General features: G+C 42.0%; 4 protein-coding genes across 8 annotated transcripts; all 4 read left to right on the top strand.

The window, feature by feature from the left end:
• Positions 1–30: 30 nt before the first annotated feature.
• On the top strand, positions 31–1,874 carry LOC122332442 (SUN domain-containing ossification factor-like). The gene is made up of 9 exons (XM_043229748.1): positions 31–59; positions 196–295; positions 361–482; positions 581–648; positions 892–999; positions 1,172–1,277; positions 1,377–1,397; positions 1,683–1,738; positions 1,838–1,874. The coding sequence occupies exons 2-9, from the start codon at positions 220–222 to the stop codon at positions 1,872–1,874; spliced, it is 594 nt and encodes a 197-aa protein (XP_043085683.1). The 5' UTR covers positions 31–59; positions 196–219.
• Positions 1,875–1,894: 20 nt separating this feature from the next.
• On the top strand, positions 1,895–4,882 carry LOC122332451. The gene is made up of 5 exons (XM_043229764.1): positions 1,895–1,924; positions 2,007–2,072; positions 2,625–2,699; positions 2,773–2,851; positions 4,124–4,882. Exons 3-5 carry the CDS (start codon positions 2,639–2,641, stop codon positions 4,719–4,721), a joined length of 738 nt encoding a protein of 245 aa, XP_043085699.1. The 5' UTR covers positions 1,895–1,924; positions 2,007–2,072; positions 2,625–2,638; the 3' UTR covers positions 4,722–4,882.
• Positions 4,883–4,913: 31 nt separating this feature from the next.
• LOC122332456 (SUN domain-containing ossification factor-like) lies at positions 4,914–8,658 on the top strand. The gene is made up of 7 exons (XM_043229773.1): positions 4,914–5,027; positions 6,594–6,681; positions 6,759–6,863; positions 6,965–7,083; positions 7,159–7,241; positions 7,332–7,390; positions 7,895–8,658. The coding sequence occupies exons 1-7, from the start codon at positions 4,948–4,950 to the stop codon at positions 8,318–8,320; spliced, it is 960 nt and encodes a 319-aa protein (XP_043085708.1). The 5' UTR covers positions 4,914–4,947; the 3' UTR covers positions 8,321–8,658.
• A 1,237-nt stretch (positions 8,659–9,895) lies between these two features.
• LOC122332453 (EF-hand calcium-binding domain-containing protein 14-like) lies at positions 9,896–19,137 on the top strand. Of its 5 annotated transcripts, none has more exons than XM_043229770.1 (10): positions 9,896–10,486; positions 11,599–11,747; positions 13,320–13,465; positions 13,658–13,756; positions 14,063–14,167; positions 14,385–14,432; positions 15,515–15,670; positions 16,284–16,335; positions 16,459–16,563; positions 18,259–19,137. In XM_043229770.1, the coding sequence occupies exons 1-9, from the start codon at positions 10,287–10,289 to the stop codon at positions 16,545–16,547; spliced, it is 1,044 nt and encodes a 347-aa protein (XP_043085705.1). In that variant the 5' UTR covers positions 9,896–10,286; the 3' UTR covers positions 16,548–16,563; positions 18,259–19,137. The 5 variants fall into 5 exon arrangements, with proteins under 5 accessions (XP_043085705.1, XP_043085701.1, XP_043085703.1 ...); XM_043229766.1 differs by having other exon boundaries at positions 16,459–16,539; positions 18,196–19,137; XM_043229768.1 differs by having other exon boundaries at positions 9,897–10,486; positions 16,459–16,539.
• Positions 19,138–19,422: the final 285 nt, after the last annotated feature.

Genomic DNA, 19,422 nt, shown 5'->3' on the forward strand with positions numbered 1-19,422 from the left:
GCGTCCAGAAGACCTGCTAAAGGCGAAGGACCAACGCCTCCAGCGTCCTGAAAGATCAGGTGAAGTTTGCACATGTGATGCTGTGAAAGATTAAAGATTAATCTTAAAATTAAGCGCGAAACATGATCAGTGTGAATGCTTGAGAATCTGAGGGGCAGTGGTCAGTGAATGTGGACCTGATCTGAATGTGTCCAGGGCCCCGCAGACAGTGACCCCTCCATGCCCTGCAGAGACCAGGAGATCCCCACCTTCGAGGAGTGGACCAAAATCATGCTGGAGGTGGAGAGCGAGAAGAGTGAGTGTGTTCTGACAGGAGCTGTAGCGCTGCTCTGCCCTCGCTGACCGTGTTTCTGTCCTCAGCTCAGGTCACACACCCGTCTGAAGGCTTTCAAGCCACGGGGAAGAAGCTCCAGCAGACCGTCACTAACTACGCCTCTGTGGAGTGTGGAGCTAAGATCCTGTCCTCCAACCCTGAGGCCAAGGTACTCCACACCGTATCATGCGTCTCGAAGAGTAATGAATCTTTCTGTCTATCAGTCCGTCTGTGTTTCTGTGTTTTCAGTCAGTTTCTGTGTTTCAGAGCACTTCAGCTATCCTGATGGAGAACATGGACATGTACATGCTGAATCCCTGCAATAACAAGATCTGGTGAGCTGATTCACATCTACTGTTTTAACATTAGGCAAAACTTCAGTATGGTAAGTGTCGTGATTTATTTATTTTTTTCTAAAGATGATCTGAAGTCTTAGTAGCCAGTGTTTAGTGCCTAGACAGATTTCCAGAAAGCAGCAGGAATTGTTTATGAAATAAAGAACACCGTCAGCAGTGATGGGAGGATTTCAGGAGAAGGTTTGTGGTCTTCATCATCATCATCTCCTCATTATTGTACAGGTTCATCATTGAGCTCTGTCAGCCCATTCAGATCAAGCAGCTGGACATCGCCAACTTTGAGATCTTCTCCTCAAACCCCAAAGACTTCCTGGTGTCCATCAGCGACAGGTCAGCTCTTACTAACTGCCTCTGCATTTATGACTTCACATTTTTTGTTTTGAAATCCATTACAAAATGTAATAATGCTTTAATAATGTTTTTGAACTTTACCAATCTTTTATATGCAGCACATCTGTTTGTGTGTATGTGTTATAAAGTTTTGTGACTTGTTCAAACTCAGATACCCAAACAAAAAATGGGTGAAGCTGGGGACGTTTCATGCGCGTGATGAGCGGGCAGTACAGAGTTTTCCTCTGGATGAGCATCTGTTTGCTAAATACATCAAGGTGAGAATGAGATGAGTGTGAGGTCAGGAGTCCTGGGTCACTCTGTGCTCTTCTCTCAACTCTTTCTCTTTCTTCTCTTCTCTTCTTTTGCTGCTTCAGATATTCACCAAATACATCAAGGTTAGCCGTGAGTGGATGAATGCCTTGATCACTTTGGTGTTTGAACACTCTTCCTCAGAAGCTCATCTTCTGAGATTTGACACCTAAAAGCACTGTAAAGACTTTCCATGGTTTATAGCACTTTATAGTTTGATCTCTCCAGCCCTCTGCCTGCTTTTAAATTTTATTAAATCTGTTATGGTGCTCCTTGTACTGATATCATGTGGTGATGGAAACTAACACTGAAACAATGGTGTGTTCTGAACTGCTGCTCTTTCTAACACTTGTGTGTGTGTGTTGTTTCAGGTAGAGCTGCTGTCACACTTCGGCTCAGAACACTTCTGTCCTCTTAGTCTGATCAGGTCTGATAAATTCACACACACACACACACACACACACACATGGAAAATGACAGTTTGACCATGACAGTGGCGGTGAGAACGCTCTCTGTGTTTCTGAAGGGTTTATGGCACGAGTATGATGGAGGGTATGAGATGAACTCAGATCCATCAGACAGAGCCCGCAGGTTCAGGACGAGCAGGACAGCGGTAACACTCTCTGTCTGAATAAAACACGTCTACTGACTGTGTCAGAGATAGAACAATGTCGTTTCTCTTTCTGAATGTTTAGATCAGTCTCCTGGTTTTGTGTCAGTCGATGACAAAGTCTCCCAAAACCTGATCGGATCTGCCAAAGGTACAGTTAAATGAGACTTAGCATTAATTCACCCAAAAATGAAAAGATGCAAAGGATTAATGCAAACTTACATTTGGTTCTGAAGGGAATCTTTGCAAATCGCATTTCCTAGTAATCTGCCAATTAGCAAGTTTCACTATGAATGTAACATCTAGGACTACAAATACGGCTAAATAAACATCCTCTGAGAGCGACTTGGAAAAAGAGGAACGGTGTCAGCAGAGCTTGTGAAGATTTAAAGAGGAAGTACACAGATCAGAGTTGACTGTTATAGGCGTAAGTTGTTCTAGGGGATGACGTAGGTCATATGCATTGCATATCTCTGGTGATTGACAGATATGAATAAAATCTTAGAGGATTTTACTTTAAGTTCTTTTCGACGTGGAAAAAAAACGTCCATGCCAAAATAAAGCTTGGAAGAGAAAATATAATTTGTGATATAACTCAGATTCGTCTGAGAGAAGAAAGTCATATGCATTTTTGGGTGAATTAAATTTTTACGTATGTGTCCTCGGCTGCTTGGGGAGATCTGATGATGTCTTGTGCTTTCAGACGCTCTTCTCACGATGGTGAACAACATCGCTGCTAATGTTTTGGGTGGAGCTCCAGAGAGCACAGCTGGAGCAGGTCTGATCCCACTGCATCACTCTCGTGTCATTTATAAACACTTCTTCATCACCAGACTGTTTCTGTTTTTCAGGAAACTCTTCCGCTGCAGGTTTAAACATGACAGAGCTGCTTTTCCCTGCTGAGACGATCCAAAGTGCTGCTTCCTCTGGGTACGTGGCTCCAGAAACCATCTCTGATCTTCTCTGGTGTTCACTGGTGACCAGACAAGAAAATGTCTTGGGTTACTTGCATAACCTCTGTTCTCTGTGACGCTGCATAGCTATAATGCAGTGGTGAACACCCCTGGTGTGACGATTGGTGTGAAGCCCGTATAGAAGCATGCCAGTGAATTGGCAGATTGCTTAAGATCCTCGCTCACGTAGTGTGTGATTGACCTTCACCTGCTCCCACGCTATCTTACCTCTCGAAGGAGAAGCAGGATGACGGCGAGCACAGTGTCTCGTTCCCAGAGCTGTAGTCCACAAACAGCATTCTCACATAGATTCTTATTTTTCAGGTGGGAGAGAGCAGTGTGTAGGATGAAAGCAATAGCATCATCTGTTGCACAGTTATGATTTGCAGAGTGTAGTGGATCAAGTGAGGCAGGCAGCACAGAGCAGATATAGTCTCTGATGAGTTTCTCAACGGGCCTCCAGTCATCCAAGCATGTTATTTAATTTTCCTTTGGTATGGGCACAATGGTGTTTTTTTTTTTCTTAAGTGTGAGGGAACCGAGAGAGAGTGAGGTTGAAAATGTCAGGAGCACTCTCTGCAAGGGCAGCGTTGTGAGCGTCGAAACAGTCATAAAAATGATTAGGCTAGTCTGACAGAGAGGATGTTTACAGCTGGTTTGTTCCCTTTCAAATCTGTGGTTATTGATGCCTTGCAACATGCTTCTTGAGGAAGAAATGAACTGAAAACTTGACACCTCAGTAAAAGAACGCAATCTGTACTGTACTGCAGAGAGACCAGCTCAAAAGTCTTAAAAGTGTGTTGTGTTTTGTGTTTTATATTATTTGTTCTTTGTTATGTTTATTTAATTTTATAGCACATGTTTTTAAGACTAATTTTAAATTGTAGTATTTTAAAAGGTATAAATTTTGCACAATTTTTATTCCTATGTAAATGCCCCTTTTCAGAACAGCATTAAACGTCTGTGTAAATGCACATTTTCATGGATTTATGCTTCTGTGCTTCCCGTTGTTGTCCGAAGATGCTATTAGTTGTTCGAATCAGGGCAATCAAATGTGGATTTTAATGATACTTTAAATATGAATGGTAAAATTTATTTGAATTTGAATGAATAATTTTAGCATGATTTATCATCAAACTGTCCCTAGATCCATCAGGACCAGATGTCCGTGTCTGTTGTGTGTGTATTGGATGTGAACTGAATGCTGAAGGCGTCTGCTGCAGAGTCTTATTCTGTTTTCTCTGATCAGACTGAAGACTGTCATCAGGATTACAGAGACCACCAGCATTACTGAAGAGATGACCGTATCACTCTCAGACACCGCCGGAGACCCTCGGGTCCAGACCAGGCCTGACGTGGAGCGGATCGTCACGCTGCTGCCTGAAGAAGAACCGGATCAGTCTTCTGAAGGACTCCTGGAGCCTGGAGCAGATCGGCAGGAAAGATCTGAATCTGCCTGCTCCTGTTCACACAGAGACTCTCTTCAGGAGTACCTTCTGCAGCGCTGCTCCTCTCCAGACCTTCTCCAGAAGACCCCGTCTACAGCCTCAGTAACACAGGAGCCACAGAGTCCCAGTCTCTCTCCAGACATAGAAGATCTAGCTCCAAGTCTGACCTCTGATGTGCTCCTCCTGGTTTCTGCAGACTCCTCCAGAGCAGCGACGAGGCCCATCGAGCTGATGTGTGCTTCTGCCAGCGAGTGTCTCTCAGAGACGCTTCCTCAGCAGAGCGCTGACCACCTGACCGAGTCCAGCCAGAAACCGGACCTTACGTCCACCTCTGCTGCACGGTCGGAAGAAGATCAGATCAGCCTTGACCATCACATTCCAGCTCCTACGGTTTCCTGAACTCAGCAGAGTCTTCAAAATCTGCTATTATGGATGAAGCGGTCAGCAGGAGATCCCTGACCCCGGCTCAAGACGCTCATCCTTCAGAAGGGCTCTCAGACTCAGAGTCTAGGAACAAGGAGCTTCTGGATGATGAAAGCAATGCTCATATTGAGCAGATCTACACGCAGGCGCGAACTCCAGCGGCGCACCTGCACACGGCTCCAATCAGAAAGAGTCTGTGTTCATGAGGCTCAATAATCGCATCAAAGTCCTGGAGATGAACATGTCCCTCAGCGGACGCTACCTGGAGCAGCTGAGTCAGAGGTCCGTGGTACTGTATGTAGATATATCCAAGGATACAAAAGACAGCTGCTAGGCCTGTCAAAATAATCAGTGTATCGACTTATCGCACCGTATTTGTACATGACCTTTTGGTGATGCAATATATTGCCAATTATATTTACATAAAAAAACATTGGAAAATACTCAACAACATGAAAAAAATCAGCAGTTTTTTTTAAGGTATCTAATATTTTGATACTTAGTTTCCATGATCTAAATATTTTTAAGAATTAAATGTTTGTTGTCAATTGAACGTGTGTAGGCATTATTGCATTATTATGACTTTATATTATAAATCCAGTAGTATTACATGATCTTAAAATTCCGCTAATTGTAATTATTTATAGGGTAATACATCACACAACAAAAAGTTGTTATCGTGACAGGCCTAACAGCAGCTCTGCTTGCAAACACTCATGCTTAAAGCACTTTTTATATCTTTATCTAGCAATGTGTGTCCATAGAACCACTTGCAGGAACGTTATGAAATGTGGCATACAGATACAGATACAGATACAGGACTTAACTGTAATCACAGTGATTCCTCTAACTTAAAGATTCTATCGCCACCAACTGTTATGTACATGCTTAACTGTATGGGTTAGCTTTTTCCCTCTAATCCCTCGGTTCATGCCGAGACGATTGAACTATCAACTCTAGACCAATCTTCACCAGATTCCTGCAAAAAGTGCTGGCAATTAGAAGCTTTTTAGAATCCCAAACCATTTTCATATAATTGATGGTATGATGCCACTCTGGATCTGAGGCTATATTTCTGTAACAGTTTGTCATATTGATACCAAACTGTGTGTGTGTGTGTGTGTGTGTCATTGTCGCTCAAAACTGACCACACCGCGCTAATTATGTAGCAGCGCCACCTACTGGTCAGAAGTGATACAAAATAATGCCACATTACAAGTGATTTGTATTTATAGGTTTGATAGAAATCACCAAACACAGTCTGTATTTACTCATTTTTCTTCAGCTGGTTTAATGCTAGTACTCTTTTTGTCTTGATTTGTTCTTGGACAGTTCACCCGAATGTAAACATTTTGACATCATTTACCCTCAAGTTGCTTCAAAGCTGTTTGAGTTTCTTCTGATGAACAAATACTATGGAAGTCAGTGGAGACCAGAAACAGTTTGGTTACCAACCTTTTTCAAAACAAGTTCAGCAAAAGAATAAAACCCATTGCAGGTTTGGATCAACTTGAGCTAGTAGATGAAGAGAAATGTTTAATTTCTGTGAGAACTATGACTTTAGCGTGTGCTTTCAGGTAGATTTTCATTTGTACCTTTGTTCTGTTGTAGTTACTTGACATGTTTCTTATAATTAGTATAATTATTTTCCTTTCTTATGACTGTTCACTTGTCTTTATCAAGCTTTAAACTTCTGGCATTCAGTAAAATTTGATTATTATTTGATTACTTTTATATTGAAATTGCTTTTGTAAAATAATGTTTAGCACAAAGAACTACATCATAATGCTGTAAATTGTTATATAAGTGACTGATTGCTCTGACTGTGCTTGTGTTTCATTGGTCCAGATACAGAAAGCAGATGGAGGAGATGCAGAGAGCCTTTAACAAAACTATCATCAAGCTCCAGAACACCTCCAGAATGGCTGAGGAGCAGGTCAGAGTCGTCTCGATGTTCATGCAGATATGTTCATGCCAGGTTCCTCCTGTCTTTAAGTGTGTGCCTGTGTTCAGGACCAGAGGCAGACGGACTCCATCCAGGCTCTACAGGCTCAGCTGGAGAACGTGACTCAGCTCGTGATCGGTCTGTCTGTCAGCGTGAGTCGACTTCAGCAAGAGGTCAGCAGTCGGTCACTATCAGTTCATCTAACTCCGATTCTGAACTTAATTTATCTTAACTTAACTATCTATGAGCCGATATATGATGCTGTGTCCTGCAGGTGTCTGACAGACAGAGCTATATTCTGCTGTGTCTGCTTCTCTGTGTTCTTCTGGGGCTGCTGATCTGTGTGAACTACCGTCAGATATCAGAGAGTCCGGCTCTCCATTCACCGGACAGGTGAGGAGATGACCCTCAGTGACCAGGACCCATGAGATCAGTCTCAGGTCAATCATGATGTTGTGTTGTTTTCAGAGAGTGGTCTGATGCTGAAGCTGTGCTGCTGAGACGCAGAGCCTCTGATCCTCCATCGCTCTCGTCCCTTCAGTCACTCGACGGTCAGTTCACGATCAGACCGGTCTGCAGCGCTCAGACACTGTTAGCAGAGAGGTGTACACCGGATGCCGAACTCTTGCTCTTTATTTCAGGAGCTTCAGAAGAGACCAGCAGCCGTAAGCAGCGGGAAGACTGTGAAGTTAGTAGAGAAGTACAGGATTTTTCTGTCTTCATCATGCATTGTTGTACAGTTAAGGACAGTTTTACTAAACAGGGCAAATTAGCACAAGAGCACAGTTAACAGGTGATTTAATAACAACGTGCAAATTAAACCACACAGACGCAACATCTCTTTTACATATAGACCAACACAATATACTAGATGCAGCACAAATAAGTGGAGCAAATAAAGAAGCTACTGTACCTTTATGAGAACTAGAGGCCAAAAATTATGTTTATTAATAGCCTTTTAAATGCAAAACAGTTGAAGACATACCTTTTTGGGATGTTAAATAATGGCGAAAATACCAGTATTTTAATAAACACAAACATTAGTAAAACATAATGCATAATTCATGTTAATTGTCTTAATGCTTAATTAATTCAGCATCTGAATTGCACTGGCACAGAGTTTTAGTAAAACTGGCCCTTAGTTTTTTAGGTGTAATAAACTGTAAGCTGCTGCATGCTTACGCTGTGTTTCTGTGTCCTTCAGAAGAAGCTAAGCAGAGGTCCAGAGACGCTGTTCCCTCACTCCACCATCACTCCTCCAGGTCTGGAGACGGACAGCAGAGACGTGTCTGACGGCAGCTCTGAAGGATCCTCGCTGGCCGACGAGACGCTGTTCTGTGGAATCAGCAGCTGTGCTCGTCTGTGTGAGGCGTTACCGGCCCCGAAGGTCTGGACTCATCAGAAGAGCCGGCCGCATCAGAATCATCATCAGAGCGGCTCCAGACGCTCACAGAACCAGCCTCCGCAGCGCAGCGGCCCGCGCCGGACCGGCACTGAGACCGGACACAACCGGACTGAACCGCCTCTGAGACTGAACCAGACCAGACCGGCTCTGAGACTGGACCAGAACGGACCGGACCGGACCGGACCAGCTCTGAGACTGGACCAGACCGGACAGAACCGGCTCTGAGACTGGACCAGACCGGACAGAACCGGCTCTGAGACTGGACCAGACCGGACAGAACCGGCTCTGAGACTGGACCGGACCGGACAGAACCGGCTCTGAGACTGGACCAGACCGGACAGAACCGGCTCTGAGACTGGACCAGACCGGACAGAACCGGCTCTGAGACTGGACCGCACTGGACCTGAGACTCTGATTCTGGAGATGTTCACACACTGGACGCTGAACCCGTACAGATCCTCACACCTTCTTCTCTTCAACACTGAGGCTTATGCAGTTTGCACTGGTTTTTCTAATTATGTGCCACAAACTTTCAGACAATCGTTATTAAAATATAAATAATCCGACTCTTGCACTGATTTTGTTCTAAATAGTGTATTCTAACCCTTCCTTTCAGTGGAGCAGACTGAATTTTTGATGATTAGATAATATATAAAATCATTTAAACATTTAATATTGTAAACAATACATTAGATTTAATATAACAATATCACAAAAAACTTCTTTGCATGAGTATGTTGCTTTAGACCAGGGGTGGTGAACGTCAGACCTGCAGAGGTTTGCTTCAACCCTAATCAAACACACCTGAACAAGCTAAGGTCTGAACGGTTGGAAGCTACAGACAGGTGAGTTTTATTTAGGGTTGGAGCTGAACTCTACGGCCACCCCTGCTTTAGACCAAAGGTTTTGACCTGAATAATAATCACAGTCTGAAAGTGACTCTTTAACCCTTCAGTGTCTGCTGCAAACCTCCATCAGATCTCCTGAGATCTCCAGTTGAAGAAAAACCATTCCACAACCTTAAACTAACACATTTCATCTCTGCTCTTGCTTATTGTCTGCTTCTAGCTCATGAAGCTGTGATTGTTGTCTGGTGAGTGTTCCTCTGCAGCAGATACGAGAGCGCTGCTGATATCATTAAGACCAGCTGCTGGCTTTGTAAGAAAGTATTTTGTATTTATATAACTTTATTGTCCACCTAAATGAAAAATTGTCTTCGGCTCACTAGTACAACGTAAAATAACAACATGTATAATAAAATAGAGTTATATAGCTAAACACGCTACACACGATACATAAAATTACAAAGATATAAATAAAAGAAAAATACAGTTCATGCCAAAAACCTGATTGATTTAATCATTTGAATTGCATTAGGTATAAAATACTTCTTTAATGTGTTTGTATTCTCTAAAAGAACTCTAAAACGTCTGCCTGACTCAAACTGGCTAAAAAGAGGGTGGGAGAAGAATATCTTCAAGAATAACTCTAACCCTCTGTAAGTCCACTTACATTTTTGGATCAAAATCCATTCAACTTGAAATAACATTTCCTGCTCTGATCTATTTCACAACAGATCCTCTTTGAGTCAATCAACTGTACATTTATCAGATCAAATTTAGCTTTACTTTTACATTTGAAAGAATTAAAAGTAAAGTTGTGCTATATAAATGGAATCAAAATCGTTAATCATTAGTACTGTACAATTAGTAATATACTTTAGTTTCACACCACTTTAGTTCCGTCATCTGAATCAGCACGTCATCAGCACAACAACACGCCCTCCTGTGTTCCTCCAATCAGGAGCGCTTCCTGGCAGGACCGGAAGGAGAATCATGTTCCTGCTGAGCCAGACAGATTTTGGTTCTTTAGTGATAATAAATGTGTAATGAAACGTTAAATATGTGTTTGCTTTATATTTGTGTCGTGACATCAGGTTCAGACGCGACAGGAAGAGTTCAGTGAACTAGTGAAGGGTTTAGTATGATGGACTGGAGCTGAAGCTAAAGCTAATGCTGGATTATACAGCTCGCTTCTCCTGAAGAGTGTTAAACAGCGACGCGTTCGAGAACAGCAGGAGTATCCGCCCTCAGCCGTTCCTGAGCGGCTCAGATGAGCTCCGGATACTGAAGCGGCTCGGTGACGGTAAACAGGCCGCTGAGCGCCGCAGAGACTCCGGAGCCGCTCGGCGATGAGCCCGCAGAAGAAGATGAAGAAGCGGAAGGAGCTCAACGCGCTCATCGGCCTCAGCGACAGCCGCAGGAAGAGCAAGCAGAGCGGCGGACACCGGCTGCTGAGGACCGGCACCGACACCGGCTCCGGTACCGAGAGCGAGACCGAGTCCGGGGCCGAGGAGCGGGGCTTCGGCGGCGGCCGCGGCCTTCTCGGGACGTGAGTGTGTTCAGAGACACGATACAGAACAAGTTTAGCGTCTCAGTGGCTTTGGTGCGTTTCTCATTCAGCCTCAAAATCTACAAAGAAGTGCGTTTCTCTTAAGAGTTCAGCAGCATAAAGAGCGCCACACAATGGGTTTCCTGCAGAAGTCTTTAGTTCATTGTCAAAATACACATCAGTGCCAGAAGAATGAAAAGTTCACAAACGAGATAAAATGTCTTGTTGTCAATATTACAGTGCTCTGTTAGTATCAGCTGATGTAAACTATGACAAGAGTACTTATTGTACTTCAAAAAAAGAAGGCTGCACTTCTTATGTGTGCCATAACATTATTGTATGTGTGATATTGACTGAAAGAGACTGGATAGGATTCACAATTAGTCAAGTCATCTTTGTTTATGATGTTGTTTTTAAAAATACAGATAATGTCAAAGCACTGAACAGTATCAAATAGAGTCAGTAATGTATAATAATCAGATTAAACGCTTCATTTTCAGTTAAAAGCGTTTGATGATTGAATGCAGAAGGAAGGCTTTATCACAGAGAACTGAATACATCTTCAGCAACATGACATTAGCAGCTCATCATGTAGGACACCACAGACAAACGTTCATGATCCGTTACATGACTGTCAGAAGTATGGAAAGCATGTTCTGTCGATTTAAATAAATTAGTTCAGTTATAAAAATGAAAGTGACATTTTAACATTTCAAAAGTTAAGGGACAAATATAGCAACCTCTTGAACAAACCTTATCTATATTCTCATCTAGTCATCTGTATATAGACCAGAGGAGACAGTGAGATCTCTTATACAGCGTCTGTAACACAACAGAGGGGAACCTGGCACAGAATCACCTCTGACCCCTGAAAGAAGTCACAACGTCCAGCTGGCTGGATGTTATCGAGAGATGATCAGAACTGATGTTAAGAGCTTGTTACACACCAACAGTGATTTGAGTTGAAATAGCTTATGAACTCTAGTTTAAAACTCGAAACATCTGCATAGAAATGCAGATCCTTGCAGTCAGTTTGTAGTCCATGAGAATGAAGAGCTGTGTGTGTGTGTGTGTGTGTGTGTGTGTGTGTGTGTGTGTGTGTGTGTGTCCAGCAGGAGCTCGGTCCAGTGCTGCTCTCTCTGTTATCCTCTGTGTGTGTTCGTGGTCCTGGCCGCGTGTGTCATGGCCTGCGCTGGACTCATATGGATGCAGATCGCCCTCAAAGAGGACCTGGACTCCATGAAGGAGAAGATCCACATCAGTACGTCCAGACTCAGATTCACTAGAGCTGACCCGAATCAGCTTTCTGACCCGAACCAAACGATATCAAACACTGGGCTGAAGGCTGAATAACAGTCATGGTTCTTCACGTTCTTCCCCTGTGTATTTGATCAGTTGTTTGACTATATCTTCACTATTTCAATAATTAAATATCCAAAATGTGCTTTTTACAATTCATCTTACTTTTCAAAGAAAATAATAATAATGAGCAGATAGATGAGTTCATGCAGCTCTGTCAGAACACGCAGTTCATGTGTGTTAGAAAACTTAACCTACAGTTGATCAACTAATTATTTAAGATCCTCATCAGAGACGTGTGATGCAGTGCTAAACAGTCTCTGGTGATTTGTGTGTCTTCCTCAGACAGTTCATGTTCATGTTTGCTGCATTAGTGCACATCTCTGTTTAATGATGTCACGTCGTTGTTTGGTACAGCTTATGTAGTCTATTTATTTAGGTGCATCAATAAATTGAAAAGTTATTTCAGTAGTTTAACTTGTCTATTAAATTCAGTGCACACAGACCGAAGTAGTTTTAGTCTTTGGTTCTGAGGATTTTGGATCACATTTAACAAAAACCTACCAATTCTCAATTAAAATCTCAACAAATTTGCATATGGCGACATACCACTGAGCTAATCAACTCAAAACACCTGCAAAGCCCAAGCTGCTTGAAGTCCAGTGTTAAGTTTCCTCAGAAAACCAACGTCACTGCAGCCGTTTACTAAGACATTTGGGATCAATTCATGCTTCCTTCTTCTGACCGTCTTTTTGAAGATGCTGAATTTATTTCCCAGCAGGATTTAGCACCTGCCCACACTGCCAAAACACCAAAAGTTGGTTAAATGACCATAACTGGCCAGCAAACTCACCAGACCTGAACCCCACAGAGAATCTGAGGTATTGTCAGGAGGAAAATGAGAAACAAGAAACCAAAAATACAGATGAGCTGAAGGTCACCGTCAAAGAAATCAGTTTCCACACCAACCTCAGCAGCGCCACGAACTGATCTCCTCCATGCCACAAAGAACTGAGGAAGTAATTAAAGCAAAATGAGCCCCTAAAAAGTGCTGAGCACATGTACAGTAAATGAACATACTTCTCATAAGGACTCTTCACTAAAAGGTTTTTTTTATTGGTTTTATGAAGTATTATAATTTGTTGAGAATTGGTGGCTTTTTGTTAAATGTGAGCCTAAATTGTCACAATTAAAATAACCAAAGACTTCAGTCTGTGTGCATTGAATTTATTTAATAGACAAGTTGAATTGCTGAAATAAACTTTTCCACAACATTGTAATCGATTGAGATGCACCTGTATTTGTACAAACACACAAAAGAGTTTATAATAGTTTTAGTGTCTGAATATTCGGTGCATGCCTGTAATTTTCTGCAGCTAATGATCTAACGATTCATCGGTCACTTTAGTTCAGAGAAAATCTATGTAATCTCTCCATATTCATTAACCCCCTTCATATAGACACACTTCACCAGCTGATGAGTTGAATTCTCCTGTGAACAGCGTTTCATTAATGTTTGGTTGATGTGTGACAGTGGAGAGCAGTCAGAAGCTGTCTTCTCATGAGATCCTGAAGCTCAGTGAGGACCTGAAGGCCAAACAGGTGAAGCTGGACGAGCTGGAGAGTGGAGACCGAGGCCTGACCAGACTCTGGTCCAACCTAAGCGAGATCAACCAGAAGGTACTGAGTGTGTGTGTGTGTGTGTGTGTGTGTGTGTGTGTGTGTGTCCGGTGTGTGCGTGAGAGAGAGGTGGTTTAGCAGTGAAGCATATGAAGATCTGAGAACAGCTCTTGTTAGCATCACACACACACACACACACACACCCCGTACACCCGTGCCAGTCTCAGTGTGATGCTGTTTGTGTCTCTGCAGCTCAGCACTCTGGACTCTGCTGTCAATCACCTGAAGACCAACATCAGGTCCTCCTCAGATCTGATCACACTGCCCCGCACCATAGAAGAGCTGCAGAAGGTGAGTGAGTGAGTGTGTGTGTGTGTGTGTGTGTGTGTGTGTGAGAGAGAGAGAGAGAGAGAGGCTGTGTTTGTGTGTGAGAGAGAAAGAGAGACTGTGTGTGTGTGTGTGTGTGTGTGTAAGAGAGAGAGAGAGAGGCTGTGTTTGTGTGTGTGAGACAGAAAGAGAGAGACTGTGTGTGTGTGTGTGTGTGTGTGTGTGTGAGAGAGAGAGAGGCTGTGTTTGTGTGTGTGTGAGAGAGAGTGAGCGTGTGTCTAATGTGAATTCACCCTGTCTCTGTGTGTGTGTGTGTGTGTGTGTGTTCAGAGCGTGGCCTCCATCGGCAGCACCGTCACCAGTCTCCAGCACGATGTGTCTCTGATTCAGTCTGTGGTGGAGGAGAGACGGAGAGGAGATGATCAGCTGAAGGATGTATGTTTTTCACTGCCTTCTGCTCAACTGTGCTTTATTTTCCTTCAGATTTTCTGTGTATGCTTCTCTACCAAAGTTTAGATCAGAGACACTTGTTGAAGGGATAGTTCATCTTAGAACATGTTATTTGTCAGATATTTTTATAATGCGATTTTGTTGATGCGTGAGGCTTATTTATGATAGTTTTCTTTTGATTTCTGACCATGCGGGACTAAAGAATGGAGAGAAACCTGTGAACGGCAGCAGCTGTGTGTCTCTGAAGCAGGTAAACACACACACACACACACACAGAGTTTTGTTGTGATTATGAATCGTCATCTCACAGCAGAAGTGCTCATGTTTACAAACACTGATGGACTCAAACGAGGCTGTAAACTATTTCACAATGTGCTGAATCATTCAGGACCGTAGACGTGATTGAGTCGTGATACATGTTCAGAGTAAATGCTTATTCATCATCCGCTCGCTAACACGGGATCATACTGTAACACACACCTCGGTGATCACAGTCAATAACTACACACATCATACTGTCAGAGACGAATGCTCTGAATGCAGCTGTACAGCATATCTGGATCAAAATATTATCAGCACATCATGATCTCCTGTGAAGCTGCTGTGAATCAGTGTGTTTGTGATCTCAATGAATCAGCCTGGAGACTCCTCAGAAAGAGAAGATTAAAGTGCCCCTTTTACAATATTGTCTTTCACGCAGTGTGTAATGTAGCTGTGAAAGTAAATGATGTGCACAGTAAATAAAGTTATTGTCTCCCAAATTAAAGAATCGACTGGACAGCCCAAACGAGTCGTTAGTAATTGGATCCTCTTCTGTGACAGAGAGCGTAACACGTTACATAACTCCTGCCCGTGTAGAACATTAGCTGACAAACACATCAATTTCACTGCTTTACATGTTAGACCAATCACAACAGACCAGTCATCTGACCAATCAGAGCATAGCAGGCTCACGCAAGGGAGGGGTTTAGAGAGACTGATTCTTAAAACTGCTTCAAAAGAATCGTTTGAGAATCGATGGAAAATGGAGTAATATTCAACATTTTTTGAGAAAATAAAAGGACTTTTTTATCTCCCAAAACAACATTAGGACCCCTTAAAAATGGCATAACAGGGCCCCTTTAAACATGCTTCCTTCACAGACAATACAATCCCAGCATGCACTGCAAAGAGTAAAAATATCAATAGATACAGTAGTGTTAAACATGTCTCTGTTACCTATAAACCTTGCACTGCTGTCAGACCCGAACCGCTGCTGTGTGTGTGTGTGTGTGTGTGTGTGTGTGTGTGTGTGTGTGTGTGTGTGTGTGTGTGTGTGTGTGTGTGTTTCAGGAGCTGCAGCACCTCCAGGATGGTGTGAAGGATCTGAACAGCTCTGTTCTGCTGCAGGAGTCCAGGTCGAGCGAGCAGATCCAGAGCCTGCGCTTCGTTCTGTCGGACCTCAGCAGACGTCTGTCAGCGCCGGACCGGAGCGAGACCGGAGCCACGGTGAGATCTGGACATTCACTCACATTACTCTTAGACTGATTCAACGTTACGTGACGACAAAGAGTCAGTGAAGCATCCAATCATGACTCTTCTGATTTTATTGAGTTCAATATAAACAGGGATTCATAATAGATGCTATGTTTCTGGTGTCAAACTAACACACTAAGAACACACTTAAAGAATCACACCTAAAATGTGAGATGATACAGTAACACCACATGACATGGGAGCTATTCTGCTGAATATTATCATCACGAGCAAATATCACCTAGTTAAGTAGTTTACTCATGGTGTTTTAATAATGAATGATTCAGCATTTTGAATGAATGATCCAACAGAGAGGTTTCCCCAACATTTCATATTTGTAGACACAAATGCATATTAAACAATTTATTACAGTTGCAACTTCTCAGTGTAAATGATTCAGTTTGGCTGGAACAGCTCTATATGATATTAGTTATATTTTATTTTCTGATTAAATGAAACACACTAAATATTACATATATTTCCACCGCTGGTTTAGATGTCATATAAGATACTATGAAAGTGTTCAGTGTAGATCCCCTGAGATAACAGAGTTCTGTCTGTCTCTCATCATCATCATCTTCATCAGCCGGCGGCGGGCGACACACTTCAGACTCTTCAGAGCACCACAGACTCAGCAGGTATGTGCTCTTCATCATCATCATCATCATCATCATCATCACTCCAGCTCCTCTGACCCGGATCTGTTCACGAGCGCTCTGTGTGTGCGTGTGTGTGTGTGTGTGTGTGTGTGTGATCCACAGGCTCTTCTCTGTCCCGTGGGCCCAGATTTCTGTCCCGCAGACGTTATAAACGAGGACAGAGTGCAGCGGTTCCTGAGAGAGGTGTGTGAACTCAGTATATTGCTGGTAAAGAGTGTTCTTCTCAGAGACACACTGAACATGACGCCACCAAATACAAAGATTAACATAGAAATGAAGCAGTCAGTCAAGTTTACATAATTGAGAAAAACAACTTCCACTTTAATAAAAAAATATATAACATGATTAATGCAACCATTGTAAAGAAAAAAGGTTGTTTTGTTACAGCTTTTGGAGCAAAGGAATAACAGAGCCGATCTATCACACGGTTTCTCTTCAGAAAGGTTCTTTCAGAGCGTAGAAGTACCGCACTCAAACCTGGTTCATATTTAAATAGCTTAAAACATAATATCTATATCTGTTGAATTTAAAAGAATCACTTGTATGTGAATGTAACCGTAGAATCAAATGTTAGTTGAGCTTCATGGAGGTCATGAGTTTAGCCTACGAGACATTATTTATTCAAAATAGCAGAAAAGAGCAGCACTTCTTTTTCACAAGAGATGTATAGAATGCTTTTAGAGGCTTTTGGGGAGTTTTATTCCTTTTCAGTGCGCCTCATTTGTATTTAAAAGCCGTCTGTGATTAAAGCTCTGTGTCTGATGATGAAGAGCCGTGTTGTTGTTGAAGGAACGGCTGCAGCTTCTTCCTGACAACTTAGTGACTCTCCCATCATTTACAGTCGGGTTATTTGTAGCAAAGCAGCAGTACCTGAATATCAGAGCGGGATTGTGGCTATTAATAATAATTCTACTCGTTCCTACAGGTTCCAGTGTAATGTATCACATGTGCCATGCTTTCTGTACGCCCACAGTTAAGGAGCGACGGCTTTTATTAATTAATAAGGGAGTGAGTTCTGCGTGATTCCGAAGAAAATAGTTTTAAATAAAGTAACAGCTCAAATATTTCGGTTGAAAGGCGATTGGGTAAACTGACAGTGGGCGGGGTTTCACAAACCAAAACAGAGGACACACACTATAGAGAATAATTGGTTTTCAGATAAACAAGTATGTTAACTTAGCATGTTTCTTAAATATCTGCACACATACTTTGGTATTTTTATGCTTTTAGTAGAGTCAAAACCCTACATACAGCACCTTTAAGGAGTCACCTGTCAGCTCGTATTAGGAAGACTCATTTTTGATTACTGTTCAGAAGGTGCTCTGAAATGTTTTAAATTAGGAAGACAAGCATACTTAAAAAGAAAGCACTGAGCCATGTGTAACAGTGTGTTAGATCTGTGCATGAGGTCTTAAAGAGACAGCAGCCTAATTAAATCTGCTGCAGTCTTTCATTATACAGTGAAGATTATCCAGTCTTATTTTACAGCTGAATAGATTATAGTTAGACCTAACTGAAATAAAGTACTTGTTTTTTTTTTTATAAATTCTGAGTGCACATGATTCTTGTGTGGTCCGTGGGAAATAATCCTGTCACCAGCTAGAAAAAACGGAAACACTGCATACATTTAATATTAGAAAAATGCTTGTTTTTTTTTTATTATTAAAAGCTGCTGCTCCAAGCGCTCCTTTTTTGCTTTAATCCATGTGATTCAGCTGATTTATTAAGTAATGCAGACACATGAGGCTGTTTTGTTCATTATCATTTATGTAATTATGCAATTTGTTCAATTTAGATATAATGCACTTTTTTTTATAGCCACTTTTGTTGTGTTATCAGATGCATTAAAGCAGTCTTATTGTTGTACAATCCACTAAATTGACCTGATGTTTCTGTCTGAAGTAGACGAGCTCCAGCGAGGAGGAGGTCAGTCCTGATCCGGACCGCCGCTCATTCAGACTCTCATACATCACCTGTGTCCTCTGCTTGACCTCTGACCTCTCAGATCTGTCAGGAACAGGCCAGAAACCACAGGAATGATACTCGACCTGAAGAACGTGAAGCCGCTGTAAGACGTCGTTTTAATGCAGTTTTAGTCTGAATCTCATTCCTGTAATCACACACTTAAATACGGCTGGTTGATTGATATCTTACTACACTTGAGATGAGCTCGTGCTCATTTTACTGCAGTTCATGTCTTCATAAACACTGGTTTCGTTTTCTTTGACCAAAACTCCCATGATTCTCTGTGAACCGTGACCTGATCTCACCAGTTTCACTCTTACGTATTTAAATATTTATGGGTCTCCGAAATGATTTGAAGTCAGTATGAAGCAAGGAAAATGAAGATTAATTTATACTACATCCCTGTCAGGTCTAGCAATAATATGATCCATACAGTTGCTTTTAGTAAAAATGATCAGATGTTTAAGATAATATAATGCCTGGCTGATTGTCTTTTATCAGGTTTAGTTTTTAACTTAAAAGCAGGTTGAGGGTATTTCTGATCTGTAGATGAATGTTCTCGTGTGTGTGTGTGTATATATATATATATATATATATTTCTGGGTTCAGTGTCAATCGTCTCTGCACTACTCTCACGGCCCTTTGGAAATAATAACGTCTCACAACTTTACTGTCGCTTTATGAAAACAGAAAAAAGCTGTACATATTGTAGAATGACATTTCTATGTAACTAATTTGAAGCAGGAGGAAGATGAAACTGTATCTGAGTTTTGCATGTTCCCTTGAAACATGAATAAAAGCTCCTTTTATTTAAGACTCTGGTGTGTTTGTGTGGCTCTTGTATATGATATTATTATAAGTATATATGCTAATCAACATTTCAAGTAGATCAAAACCTTTTATCAAATTTATCCTAAAATCAAATGTGTTCTTGTCTTCAAACAACTTTAACTTTTGCTCCACTTCAAAGGTTGACTCCTGTATTCTTGAATGTAGAAAAAGAGCAAAAACACAAATCTTGCACAGAATATATTAGGTGCATCTGTCCAACTGCTCGTTAACGCAAATTTCTAATCAGCCAATCACATGGCAGCAACTCAA

This window comes from Puntigrus tetrazona, unplaced genomic scaffold, assembly GCF_018831695.1.
Source record: "Puntigrus tetrazona isolate hp1 unplaced genomic scaffold, ASM1883169v1 S000000079, whole genome shotgun sequence".
Taxonomy (NCBI): Eukaryota; Metazoa; Chordata; class Actinopteri; order Cypriniformes; family Cyprinidae; genus Puntigrus; species Puntigrus tetrazona.